We start from the raw sequence: 12,614 nt of genomic DNA, 5'->3' as shown, positions 1-12,614 counted from the left end.
TTGTGAACAGGCTGCAGTTCACCCAGCTGTGCAGAATACAGCACATACAGACCTAGCTGGAACTGTTCATCAAACACACCCTTAGCTCAGTAAAAACTGAACAAGCACCCAGGAGAATGCTCAAGGGTGAGGAAAAACCCATTAGTGTTGAAGAAGGAGAAAAATCCCCAGTGAATAGGAAGAACTGTAACTCCTTCAGCACACAGGACATGCGCTAAACTAGGATGTCTGATATCAGTGCAATTAAAAGCCTGAAGAAGAAATAACAAATATGTTGAGTTTTAGGAGCAGAAATAGTCACTAAAGTACACCACAATAATTTGTGAATGCTCAGGTAGATAATGAATCCCACTTGTATTTCACAGAGTGAGGTACTGCTACTTTGCATTCAGGGAACCTATCAAATTTCAGCCTTATTCAGTCAAACAGGACAGCATTTCTTCCTTACCCTGAATGAGTATCAACCTCAACTTATCAAGGAGATAAATCTAAAAGCTACAGTATCAGCTACTACCCCAAACCAGTGCTCTGTCATGGCTCATAGAAAATGCTTTCTTAGGATGTTCAGTCACTCTTACAGCTTTACAGATAATTCTTACCTTGCTGGACAAGTGGCTTTGTACAGCTGGCCAGAGATGCTTTCCTGCTCACCAGCTTTTTTGGGCTGAAATCCTTTCCTCCTTGGCCCATATTGGCACTCCATTACAATGGCTCTGCTTCCTGGAAACAGAAAGTAATGCATTCTGTTCAAGCAATCACTGAACTCATTACGGTAAAATACTAACTACAGGAAACAAGAGTTCTGAAGCAGTTATTTCTGTTTGTCATCAGACTCTTCAGAAGGCAGGACCCTCAGGTACAGCAAGCAAATACCATGCAAATGCTTCTCTCACAGTATGTAAGAACACAGAGCACTTTAAACCGTTTCTCAAACATTACACCTCACAGCACTCCTCACCATATGTGAAGGCAAAATATTGGATTTTGCCCTGCTGAGCACCAATACTTTACAAGATGAGAAGTCTTTCAAACTACCAAAGGAGCACAGTATTGGTAATAAACATAAAAAGCAGAACCCCCAAAACAACAGAGAAAATCTGCTGACATCAAAGGTGTGATGGCTTTGGTTGGGATAGAGTTAACGTTCTTCACAGTAGTCTGTGTGAGGCTGTGGTTTGGATTTGTGCTGGAAACAGTGCTGATAACACAGGGATGTTTAGTTACTGCAGAGAAGGGCTTACACAGAGTCAAGGTCTTTTCTGCCTCTCTCCCCACCAATGAGGAGGCTGAGGGACACAAGAAACTGGGAGAGGACACAGCTGGGACAGCTGACCCAAAATGACCAAAGTCATATTCCATGTCATATGGCACCATGTGCAGCATACAGAGCTGAGGGAAGCAGAAGGAAGCGGGGGAGGGGGGACATTCAAAGTTAGAGTGTTTGCCTTACCAAGTAACTGTTACAAATGTTGGCGTCCTGCTGTCCTGGGGATGGAAGCTGTGACTGAATTCCTTACTTCGCTTGTGTGTGTGGATTTCCCTTTACCTTTTAAACAGTCCCTATCTCAGCCCATGAGTTTTCTCATGGGCTTTTACCTTCCTGATTCTCTCCCCTATCCCACTGGGGGAGTAAGTGAGCAGCTCTGTGGTCATTTCCAGCTGGGGTCAAACCACCACACAAGGCCAGCAGCCATTTCCAGCCTCCTGGCCTAAACCAACACTTCAGACCATGCTGTCCCATAAAAGCTCAGCCTTGCAGTTAAGAAATCTTAACTGCTAAATAACAGAGCTTCAGCACAGCACACCCACACAAAACCAGACGGGCTTAAACAAATGCTGCTTTGCTCTAAATTCGAAGTAAGTGACTTCTTCCAGTCAGACCTCTAACAAAAGGGATCAACAAGCAAAGCATTAAAATGGTCAAGAAAGGAATATCTTGCAAATTTCTTCCACATCATGTTTAGTTATCTTTTATTTATAGTTTGTGTACTCTAGTATGCAGGCAAGGAGCTGCCTATGCCACAACTGACATACCCAGAAACTTTTGAAGTATTAAAACAGCAACATAATGTGTTTCCATAAGATACCAAACGATCTAGATGAAACTAAAGATGTCTCATATATGTTGGGGAAAAAAAAGGGTAAGTTGCTTTGATTTTATTCTCAGTTTTCTTTTCTCTCACAGTTTATGGCTGAAGCTTTAAAACTGGTGCTAACATTTTCCTTTTTCAGTAACTTTAAGGGAAAAAAAGAAGAAAAACCCCAAACAACATATATTCCTGTCACTCATTTTCTCTATGTAGCAAGTAAAGCCTGTTCATTTTATATTCAAATTAAACTCTTGGTAATTTCACAAGCTAAATATATAATTACCAAGCTGTGAAGTCTGCATGTACATTTCAAGAAGAACCCCAAATGCCAAAAGTCTCTCTGCTGAGGTCTGTTGATGTTTTTCTTGCTTGTTTGTTTGGAGTTTTGAATTTATTTACTTGTTATGTCAATGTTTGCAATTTAAATAGTTTATTGACTCCTGTGGAACTAACTCTTCTGAAGATCTTTAAGTTAGGCAAGAATAATTGAACAAGCTCTTACCCTTATGAGAACTTTGACGTCCTAATAGAGCAGATGTGACCTCCACCTACAGACCTCATCACAAGAACCCCCATCAAATGGTACCTAGCTAATCTCTAAAGGACAAAAGGAAATAATCACAGCAAAACATAAAAAAGGAAACAAGCTCCTTCAGACTCTCACAGCAGTCTGCAAGCTGCTCCTTTATTTCCATGTTTGTGTCTTGACCTTACCAAAAACTAAGGAACAACATAAATATTCCTCTTTATGGCCAGCTGGGAGCTGACGTTGGAATTTTGAAAGCAGTTATTAAAATAAAAGTTAGTTACCTGCATTGACAAAGGGGATTCCATCATATGGGACATACTGAGATTTCCACATCAACCGTGTGGCGGGTTTGGCTGGGCTGGGAGACTGGCGCGTCCCCCACACACTCTGTGTCTGCTGCTTGTGTAGCGTGAGAACGCTCTCTAACTCTGTCTCGCTCACACAATAGCCACGGTACGAGTCCCCGATTCTCTGCGTGGAAAGGACGGGAAATAATAGGATTATTCACCCATCTGACTGCTCAACATTACACAGGAAAACAACAGCAGTCAGGGACTCCGGCAGGTGAGAACATAGGCCCAGATTTTTGGCATTCCATGTTTTTTGTCCCCACAGTAGTATCCTCATAAAGAGACTTATCATAGGATCTAACAGAAGAGCAGTCCCCACTAAGGTCAGGAGTTTGTCAGCCATCCAAGACCCCAAGAACAGCAATAACCCCTGAAAAGTTTACAGTCACTGTTAACCTTAATCAGCCAACTCTGATTTCCAAAGGACAGCTTCACTTTTGTGATTTACCCCCAACACACACTTCAGTTGCAGTCAATGACTAGACAGATTAGTATGAGATTAAGTTTTTCACTTGACTGCCACAGAGAATCTCTGAACCACTAATAATTGTCTCTGCACTTACTGCAACACACACCCTGCACTGAGCTGGAGCAGAATGCACCTGCCCATACCACCAGTAACTGTCTCAGCTACTTAATGCACTAACTTTGAACTGAATGTCTCACACAGCATTCCTTCCAACCTTCGAGGCACTCTTGATTCTCAGCATTACACAGAAACACACTATACCAGATTTACCATGTGCAAACTGATGATGGTTTCAATGAACTCTGCTAATGTCTGGGCAACTCCATAAAAACTGCATCTAACTTGACTCAGAGGAGTTTTCTAGCTACTCAGTGCCACCACAGCTGGTTCAGTGCTGGTCTGCAAAGGCCAGCCAGCAAGCAACAAAATTACTGTGACAGAGAACTTTTCATCCAAACTCAGAATGCAATGCTTGCTTCTGTTCATTTGCAGCTCAGGGTCAGGCTGGCCAACCAGCTGTAACAGCCAGAGTAGCTGCCAGTGTGGCAGCTCAGTCTTGAAGTGTATATCTGTGGGACAAACACATGGTGAATGAGTACTAAGGTGTGATAGATATGTTTTGCCACATTCAATGACAGAACAGCCAGATGTTTAAGTGATACTGACAGAAAAAGAGCAACAGTGTCTCTCCAAGATTATCACACAGATACCTTAGTGACAACTGCTTAAAACCTGCCTCACACTCATCTAAGCAAAACGGAATGTCTGTGGTTAGCAAGACCTAAAGTCAACAATGAACCAAAGATCTTGTGAACCAACTGGGCCAGCACAGTGCTGTTGCTAGTGCAAGGCCAGTTACAGAGGGTTGTGTGTGCACTGGGTGTGAGTCACTGAGACATGAGCTGTTCACACCTCAGAGCTCACTGCTCTGCAGGCACTGCTGCAGCAGCTAACCGAGTCTGCACAGGCTGCACTCACACGGCTGTGGGGAGGAGGATGAGAAGAAAACCATACAGCATGTACGATCCCTGATTTCTACAGGCTTCACAAGTAGGAAAGAAATGGACAAATGAGACTACCTTCTTCAGACAAATAAAGTAACTTAATTTTGTATAGTTACTTAATGCAGTTTTCAATTACATTTTATTTCGGTAGGCTGATACATGCAGGAAATGCATTTTGATCAGACCACTGAAAACTAAATATAAGGTATTGAAAGGAACTGTTTTTAAATTAACTCTGTAACAATGTAATTACCTTGAAGTAATCACATACTCTCCAGCCCTTTAACGCCAAGGTTCAAGCCAAAAAATTGAGCAATTCCTTTTTTCTCCCCTGGCCTTGCCTCAGCAAAGTACATAAAAGCTTACCCTAAAGTACGCACACCAAGACTGCAGTTTTCCTTGAGGGAACTCACGGCAGCAGGGTACCAGAGGCGCTTTGCAGTCCAGACACAGCAAGTGTAAGCTGAACATTTCAAGGCAGTCAGCTTTTACTGCTGTGTTTGCCACAGTACTAACTGCCAAAGGAGTCACTGCCCTTTGGGGTGCAGTGGCCTCACCCGCTGACACCTTGTGTGAGTCACAGAGACCACAACACTATTTTGTTTCAATTCTGGCAGACAATTGAAAGAGTGGAGTTGTGAGCTGCCATATTTACCACCATCTTCCCAAACGGAATCTCCAAATTTCAGTAGGACCCTTCAATTCTGTTACTAGTAACAAAACATTTTAACACCTGAAAGATAAATGACACCTCAGAACCCCAGTGTCTCTAGTCTGTGCCCAGAAAAAGGCACAATACACCCCAGCATTCTCTGGTGGATCAGGGAGGATTAATACATACAGACAACAGTTCTGCTGAACAGCAGAGGGAGATGTTTGTGTCCTCAGAACATATTCAAATAGACATTATTTCTATTACCTTTTCTTTAAAAATAAGAACTTTTCTATAAATGCCGCTGTGTATTTTTAAAAATACAGGTGAAATTTCTTGTAATAGAGAGACAAAGCAGATCGTAAGTTCTCAGATTATACCAATAATAAATCATTTAGATAAGCCACATGGATGTTAAGACAGGAAAGAATGTACCACGGAGTGCAAAAAACACAGTGAACTTCATGAACTAACAGCCAACTGAATTAAGCAACTTATTTGATAAAAATGGTATCTTCAGCATGGAAGAAGTCATGCTATTAATATTCTGAATTCTTAACATTTATGTGGATGTAAGAGTGGACAGTACCATTTGTATTAAATAAATGGTGTAACACAAAAGGAATAGATTAATATGTTTATTAAAAATTGTATCTAAGCAGATACAGAAAGAAATTCAATTTCTAGGTCCCTCAAACTGCAACTTCTAGTTATCAGTGGTCAAGTCAATAGGCAAACAAAACAAAAAGAAAAAAAAAGAAGTGGTAGAGATATCTGAAGATTAGGCAGCTAGAGAGTATGAGCTTTCCTTTTAAAAGGTATTAAGAGAAAGTAAAATAAACATCTATCAGAAAGAGTCTGGCAGCAGGAGGAAGAGGCAGTTGATCTCTCAAGAAACTTCCCATCTCCCCTCCCTTCCTGTTAAGGGACTTACAATGCATCCTACCTGCTGATAGCATCGTAGTTATCAGGACAGTTCTGCAAACATCTAATAACATGTAAAAAAGGAAGAGTTCTGTTTAGGTCAAAAACCATCACAGAACATAAAGAAAGAAAGAGAACATAAAGAGAAAACAAGCACAAGTAACTTAACTTGCTGTGACAAAAAAAGGAATCAGCAAGAATATCTAAAATAGGACTCTTCAGTGAAATATTGATATTAGGGTGTGTTAAGTCTCAGGCTTGACACTGGCCAATCACATGGATTTTGATTTCTATGTGATAAAACAAACCACATGAACAGTTATAGAAGTCAGCAAAGTTTGCACTGTTGTTCAACAGCAAACCCTAACACGGCACACAATGGCTCTTCCCAGCAATTCAAGGAAGCAGGTTTTGAGCAGCACATCTTTTACTTCAGGAGCTGTTGATGGTCAGTTGTTCTATAGTTCTCAAAATACAAAGGGATTTCACAGCATTTTATGTGTTTAATGTTGCTAGCAGTACTAGTGCTATACACCAGGAAACTTGAACATTTCAGAGCTAGATGATAAAACACTGTCAGAATTCTTTGTGGCCCACCTCACAGCTCCTGAGATGGCGCGCCCATGCAGGTGTATTTAGTGGCAATGGCTGAAGAGGGATGGGAAAAGAATCTTCCACTACCCTAAAAAAAAAAAAAAATAGAATCTATACAGACACTCAGAAAAGCAACAACTTAGTCTAAACTACAAGTAAGATCAAATCAGTGTATTATGTATAACCCTAGAGCATATGATCAAACAATGGATATTGTATCAACATGCCTTAAAAATCCGTGGTTCATTTTCTTCATATTCTATTTGTTAAAATAATTTACAGTGAATAAAAGTATTTTAAAACCCACTGGTTTCTACATTCAAGTCCTCCAAACATTTAGTACACTGTGGGTTCATAACCTCTGTTCCATAGCAATTTTGTGATAACCACTGCAAAAAAAAAACAAGAAAAAAGGCAGTGCTAACAGTGGATCAAAGTGATTGTTCATCCCTTTTACCCCTGACCCACCTGGTGGTTGTTTTTTTCGATATAGTTAGAGATGCCTGTGGATGCAGAATGTAACTGCTTGCACTGTCTGCTATAGAAGCCACCACCACAGTCTGCAGGTTCCCATCACCACACTTCTCTTCCAAAATATCTTCACAAAAAAAAAAAAAAAAAGCAGCTTCTTGGTTAATAACTGAATGTTTAACGAGGAAAAACAAGCTATGATTAAACTTTGTGTGTTGTTAAAGGAAGCGTTTTGACATAGGAAAGAAGTTTTATAGATTATAAAGCAGTCCAATAGCTGTGAATCAGTGCTCAAACTCCTGGCACACATATGAAGGTACACTTGACAAGGCTGCTTATATTTAAGGACTTTGGTAATTGTGCTACTGCTTATGAATCCCTCCACAACTAGGCAAATAATCAGAACAACTTGCAAATTACTTTGCTTCCAGGAATCCATATAGGATTGCACAAGTATTTTTTTCAGCTGCAAGTCACATACTGGTTGCTTTTAAAACAAGAAATAAATGAGGTAATGATACTGCTTTGTACTTAAAAAAGAACACTTAAACAAGAAAAACAGGCCTCTTGTAATTGAATCTGACATGCTGTTAGAACAAATGTTTTAGCCTTTCTTGGTAATAGGGAGCAATCCACAAGCCAAAAATTGCTCTTAGATTGAAGCCTGTGTATACAGTTAAACAAAAACATAATGGAAAACTGTGAAAGCAGACATTCAATATTTCGGTCTGAACATAAACACACGAGGTCTCTTTAGATGAGAGATTTTTGCCCTTCAGTTATGAAAGCTTCTTTCCCTCACCCAGAGAGAGTGGTAAGCTATTGACATAGTACAGAAATGGATCCACACAAAGCTCCATAAGAAGATTCATAAGTGTGCACTGGGATTAACACCACACTGGCTCAAAGCACTGGCTCCTCCTACAGAGATGTGCCCTTTAGACACTACAGGCTACTTTGAAGTCTGCACCATTCCACACATTACCACCACGTGCAGACAAGTGTAACTCAGGAGCTGACAGGCCATTCTCCTTTCTCTTTCACCTCCACAGTAAACTGCTGACAATCTCCACAACTGTCTTTTAAAGACCAAATCACTACAAAGTCTTTTACACAGTAAGTCTCTAGAAAAAAACAAACAAACAAAAAAACCAAACCCCACAAATGACACCTGGAGCACTGCTGTAGAACATGTATTCAAATACTGTGACACCAAGCCCCAAGTTAAATGAAAAATGGAAATGCAAAACTACTATTTAGTATTTCAAGTTAATGCTCACGAAGAGTAGCAGCAATTATTTTGTAACTAAAGGCTCCCAGTTGGCTTTAAAGTAATGTAAGACTCTGCTGTAACCAAACCTGGTTTTACCCCTGCAAGAGCTGCAGAGGGAGGGAAGGTTGAGCATTAGGGTAGGAACAAGTTTTTCAATGCCAGGTCAGGAAACCATATTGCAACCCTAAGCGAAAAGGGCTAGATCATGACTTGAATTGTGAATCTTTCTTCTACCCACCCAACACCAGGACTCTGTTCTTACTCTGAGCTATCATTTCACAGGAACACTTAAAACAGTGCTCAAATCTTGAGAATTTTATAGAGAGAATGAAAAAACAGTTTAAAAAACATTTGAGAGTTTAACAAAATGTGACAACCTCATTCTCAGTCTCACTCTGTGAGTGCAAACTAGTACACAGCATTTTGCCATCCAGCAAGGATTGCAGATAAATAATCAATGCATTCAGATTTCAGTATGTTCATTTTCTAGAGAAAACCTTAAAATTTGTGCTTCTAGTTGTGTATCTTAGCACATGCTTAAAATGTGACAACTAACACATTCCAATGAATGGAAAGTTACATCTCATTTTCCTTGACTGGGAACCAAATTTCTAGGTAAGTGATTCATTCCTGGCCTCACAGAAGATGCATCATCACCAGTGATCTCTGGAACAGAAGATTTAATGTTCTTCTGGCCTGTCTGCACTACGGGAATGAACTACTTCATACACAATGAAGTAAACAAGTACTGAAAATTTGAGGCCAATAGTACAGCTGATGGCACAAATATCCTTATTAAAGGTAAATAAGGCAAGAAACAACACTGTGCTTGATATGTCAATCTACCCATCACATATCCTTCAGAAAATGGGACATAATAGCTTTCATAAGGTTCTTGCCCAACAGAAAATGTGGTGTGTGAGGTGCCAGACTCACAATCAGAAAGCAAGATTTAGTGTGTATTCTGTCTTATAACTGACTAAGGAAAGGAGACAAGGTGCTTAAAAAAGACCATGGAGGATGAGCTTAGCCACAGGAGCCCAAACCCTCGAGTCCCACAGGTTAAACTCACCCTGCGGGCTGGTCACATCCAGAAGGTGACCTGGAGGAATAATCACTTGGGTCACTCCTGGCTGGGCAGAAGGAATGACATGCAGCACTTGTCCATTTTCTGACTGGCTGGCAACAATCATCTGTAAGGCAGTCACACAGAAGCATGAATGGCTCTAGTTTATATTGTGATCATGCAGCACAACCGGGTTTGATTATTACCAGAACAGGAAATCTTTTGCTTAGAGTTAGGGCTTGTATATTTACTTGACACAGTAAGAAAACTGTCTCTTTATTGTCAATTTCTTAAAATTACTTTCCCCTTTTAAAATTGGCCTTTAATTAAGGAAAGAAAAAACTGCACTACTTTACCTGACTATACAATGAATGACACATTTATTTGAAACTGACAACTCTATTGTTAAAGCTATCAAATACCTGAAAGCCATTCACAGTTGGATTTGCTGTAACTCCATTCACAGACTAGCAGAACTAATAGTAACAAAAAAATTGTGACCTTCACTTCTAAGAAACTGACCTCTATGGGCAGCATGTCATGCAAAAGCAGAGAGAAGAAAAGCTCCAGGGCTTAAAAAAACAACACAAATTAAATCACCTGGGATTCTGAAAGACTTGAACAACTCACTCCTTGTGGTATATGTACCCATAATTACAAAGGACTCTGTGTGAGAGTTACCTTTTTTACAAAATAGATATTACAAATCACAAAGCAACATTTTAAGAAAATTAATTGAGGGCTGGGGGAAAGGTGAGACATTATGACTTAGCTTCCTGCTAATGTTCTGATTCCCTCCAAAAAACACAGAGAGATTTATCCAGGGAATACAGAGAAAGCAGCAGCAGCGGAAATACAAGATCTTATCACACTACAGCATCCAGGCTCGATACTGACAAAAGACATCAGTTGTTTAATAAAATTGGTAGTGGTTGCAGACAGGATTTGCCTACCTGAAGAAGGGCAACTGGAACACGAACTGTACCACTGAAAAGTTCCACCTTGTTGCTAGAGATAAAGTCTGAATCAGGCTGTTGCTACAACAAACCACCACGTAAGAGAGTTCTTCCAAGAGCTCCCTCATCTGTGAACACAGCCCCAGCCCTGTGTGCAGACACACTCACCATGGGTGCACTGGGCCCTCCCAGGGGCTGCAGCTCACACAGGGGCTGCCTGGGCTGCTCTGCCAGGAGGAACTCCTCTGCAGAGTGGGAGCGCGATGCTGGAGGACTGCCCGGGACGGGGACTGTGATGGACAGGGCTGGGGGACAGTCGCTTTGGCCAAACAGTGGGTCCCTGGAATCCATGCACGTTAGTCGCTTTCACAGAAGGAAAACAGTAAAATGTACTTTGAGTAGCAACTTCTACGAAGAAAAAAAAAAAGAATATTTAAAACCAGTGTAGTGTGTGCTATACTGTATACTCAGAGGAGCTCTTGTCCTTCTGGATCAAGAGGCTAACAACAGCAGCTCTACTTTTGTTTTCTATTTCTATGCTGAAAAGTACTCACTTTCCAGCTTCCTAGAATGAAGTCTCTCTACCAAGGCGAAAGACAAATCCCTTTTGCTCAAAATCTGCTCCCCAAAACCACTTATCACTTTAAAACATCTCAAGTCTGCCCAGAAACTGAGAAGACTTATACCAAAAAAAAAAAAAACCCCTGTAAAATATTCACCAGCTTGATTTGACTTCAGAAGAAATCCTGCATACTATTCCACCTGGCCTTTCCATACATGCATTTAGCTATGAAGAAAAAATCTCCACACACTTTAAAAATTCTTTACCACAGAAGAAACATGAGCAACACAACTTCTGATTCAAGGCCCAGAATTCTACAGCACAAGGCCAAGAATGAGATTTTCAAAATCTTTAAAAACTTGAGCGTATCTTTATCAAGTTTGCAGAACTGAAGTCTTAGAGTACATCCCATTTTCATTAAATCTAAGTGCACAGGCACAAATACTTGTCTTGTTGAAACTATGACAACACAAACATTAAGCATGTAAAAATAATGGAAAAATAGGCAGTCCTTGTGTACAATAACATGTCAAGCTGTCATTTGACCAATGCAGGAAGGACAGCAATTTGTTGTATCTCTTGCAGCAACTGCACAAACAATTTTGATATTTTTGTGACAAAAATTAATACAAATCAAAAAATGAGGAAAAATGTTTCTAAATTTTATATATGTCAGATTTGATCAAAATAACCTCACAAAAAATTCTGGAGGTATACATCTTCTGTGCTGAAACTGTCTATTTTGAACCACACCAGAAAAGCAGCAACAAAAAAATGGCACCTGTTGTGTTAAAGACACTGTGCAGAGACCATAAGCACACAAGAAAACCACCACCTGAATGACATTTTATGTTGGAAGAACATTCTGCAGAAGAGCATTCATGCACAGAAATCTCCCCAGATAAAAAGACCTGGCAGTATCTGGTAAAAAATACATTAAAGACTCCTCTCCCTCAATATATACACAGGTGTCCTGTGTCCCTGGACTCTTTATTTGTCACATTTGGTCACTAAGCAATGCCACCTCATTTTCACCTGTTCTGAACCTCTCTTACTCCAACGCACATCACATTCTTTTTTTAAAAGGGTTAACAAAATAAAACATGCATTTCTTCGGCACTGTAGCAGGACATAATTAATGAAGGTTGTCATTACACATAACATCTGGATATTCATCAGTTCAAAACTGAATGGCACAGGAATCCAGGGGAAGGACATACATTCTTAAAAGACACGATGTATTACTCTAAAGGCAAGAAAAAACCCCTGCATTGATGAAATAGCATATTTTAAACTCAGAGTGGATGTAAAGGAAGCATCTGCAAGGACAGAGCGTTCATACCTCACCTGAAAAACCTGATCATTTGTTTCTGACTCTTCTGTACCATTACAGCTGCCTATGAACAAATCGTTAGATCCTTCCATAGCAATATCATGGTCAGCTCCACTTTCTTCCATTAGAAGGTGACCTGAAAAGGTTATAAAAGTTCATTTTAGCCTTCTGCCAGGAGACTGCTGCAGGCGTTGTCTTTAAATCTCGCAAATTTAGTGTTATGAGTTTTAATGCTGTTGCAAGATAACAGCAAAGTTCTCAAGAAATCCTTGCCACCTTGTCACTTTATTACTCATTCCAGAAAAATGTCAGTGTGTTGCTCCAGGAGTACAGCTTAGCCT

The 12,614-nt window shown here is 40.2% G+C and overlaps 1 protein-coding gene across 4 annotated transcripts in view; it reads right to left on the bottom strand.

Moving 5' to 3' along the window:
• The window catches only part of CARF (calcium responsive transcription factor), a 28,763-nt gene extending 16,386 nt beyond the window's left edge, over positions 1-12,377 (bottom strand). For 2 of the 4 annotated variants that reach the window (XM_066189706.1, XM_066189708.1), the window contains exons 1-7: positions 12,288-12,377; positions 10,547-10,786; positions 9,429-9,549; positions 7,081-7,210; positions 6,616-6,700; positions 2,901-3,090; positions 600-720 (exon numbers count right to left, since the gene is read on the bottom strand). In XM_066189706.1, the coding sequence (XP_066045803.1) occupies positions 600-720; positions 2,901-3,090; positions 6,616-6,700; positions 7,081-7,210; positions 9,429-9,549; positions 10,547-10,729 (830 nt within the window). In that variant the 5' untranslated portion in view covers positions 10,730-10,786; positions 12,288-12,377. Of the gene's footprint in view, positions 1-599; positions 721-2,900; positions 3,091-6,615; positions 6,701-7,080; positions 7,211-9,428; positions 9,550-10,546; positions 10,787-12,282 lie in introns of those variants that run through there. The other 2 variants (XM_066189707.1, XM_066189709.1) reach the window with 2 other exon arrangements.
• Positions 12,378-12,614: the final 237 nt, after the last annotated feature.

The sequence above is a fragment of the Chamaea fasciata genome, unplaced genomic scaffold (assembly GCF_029207755.1).
Source record: "Chamaea fasciata isolate MVZ Bird 193981 ecotype frontalis unplaced genomic scaffold, bChaFas1.0.hap1 SCAF_8, whole genome shotgun sequence".
Taxonomy (NCBI): Eukaryota; Metazoa; Chordata; class Aves; order Passeriformes; family Sylviidae; genus Chamaea; species Chamaea fasciata.
This window is presented reverse-complemented; position numbering and strand designations above follow the sequence as displayed.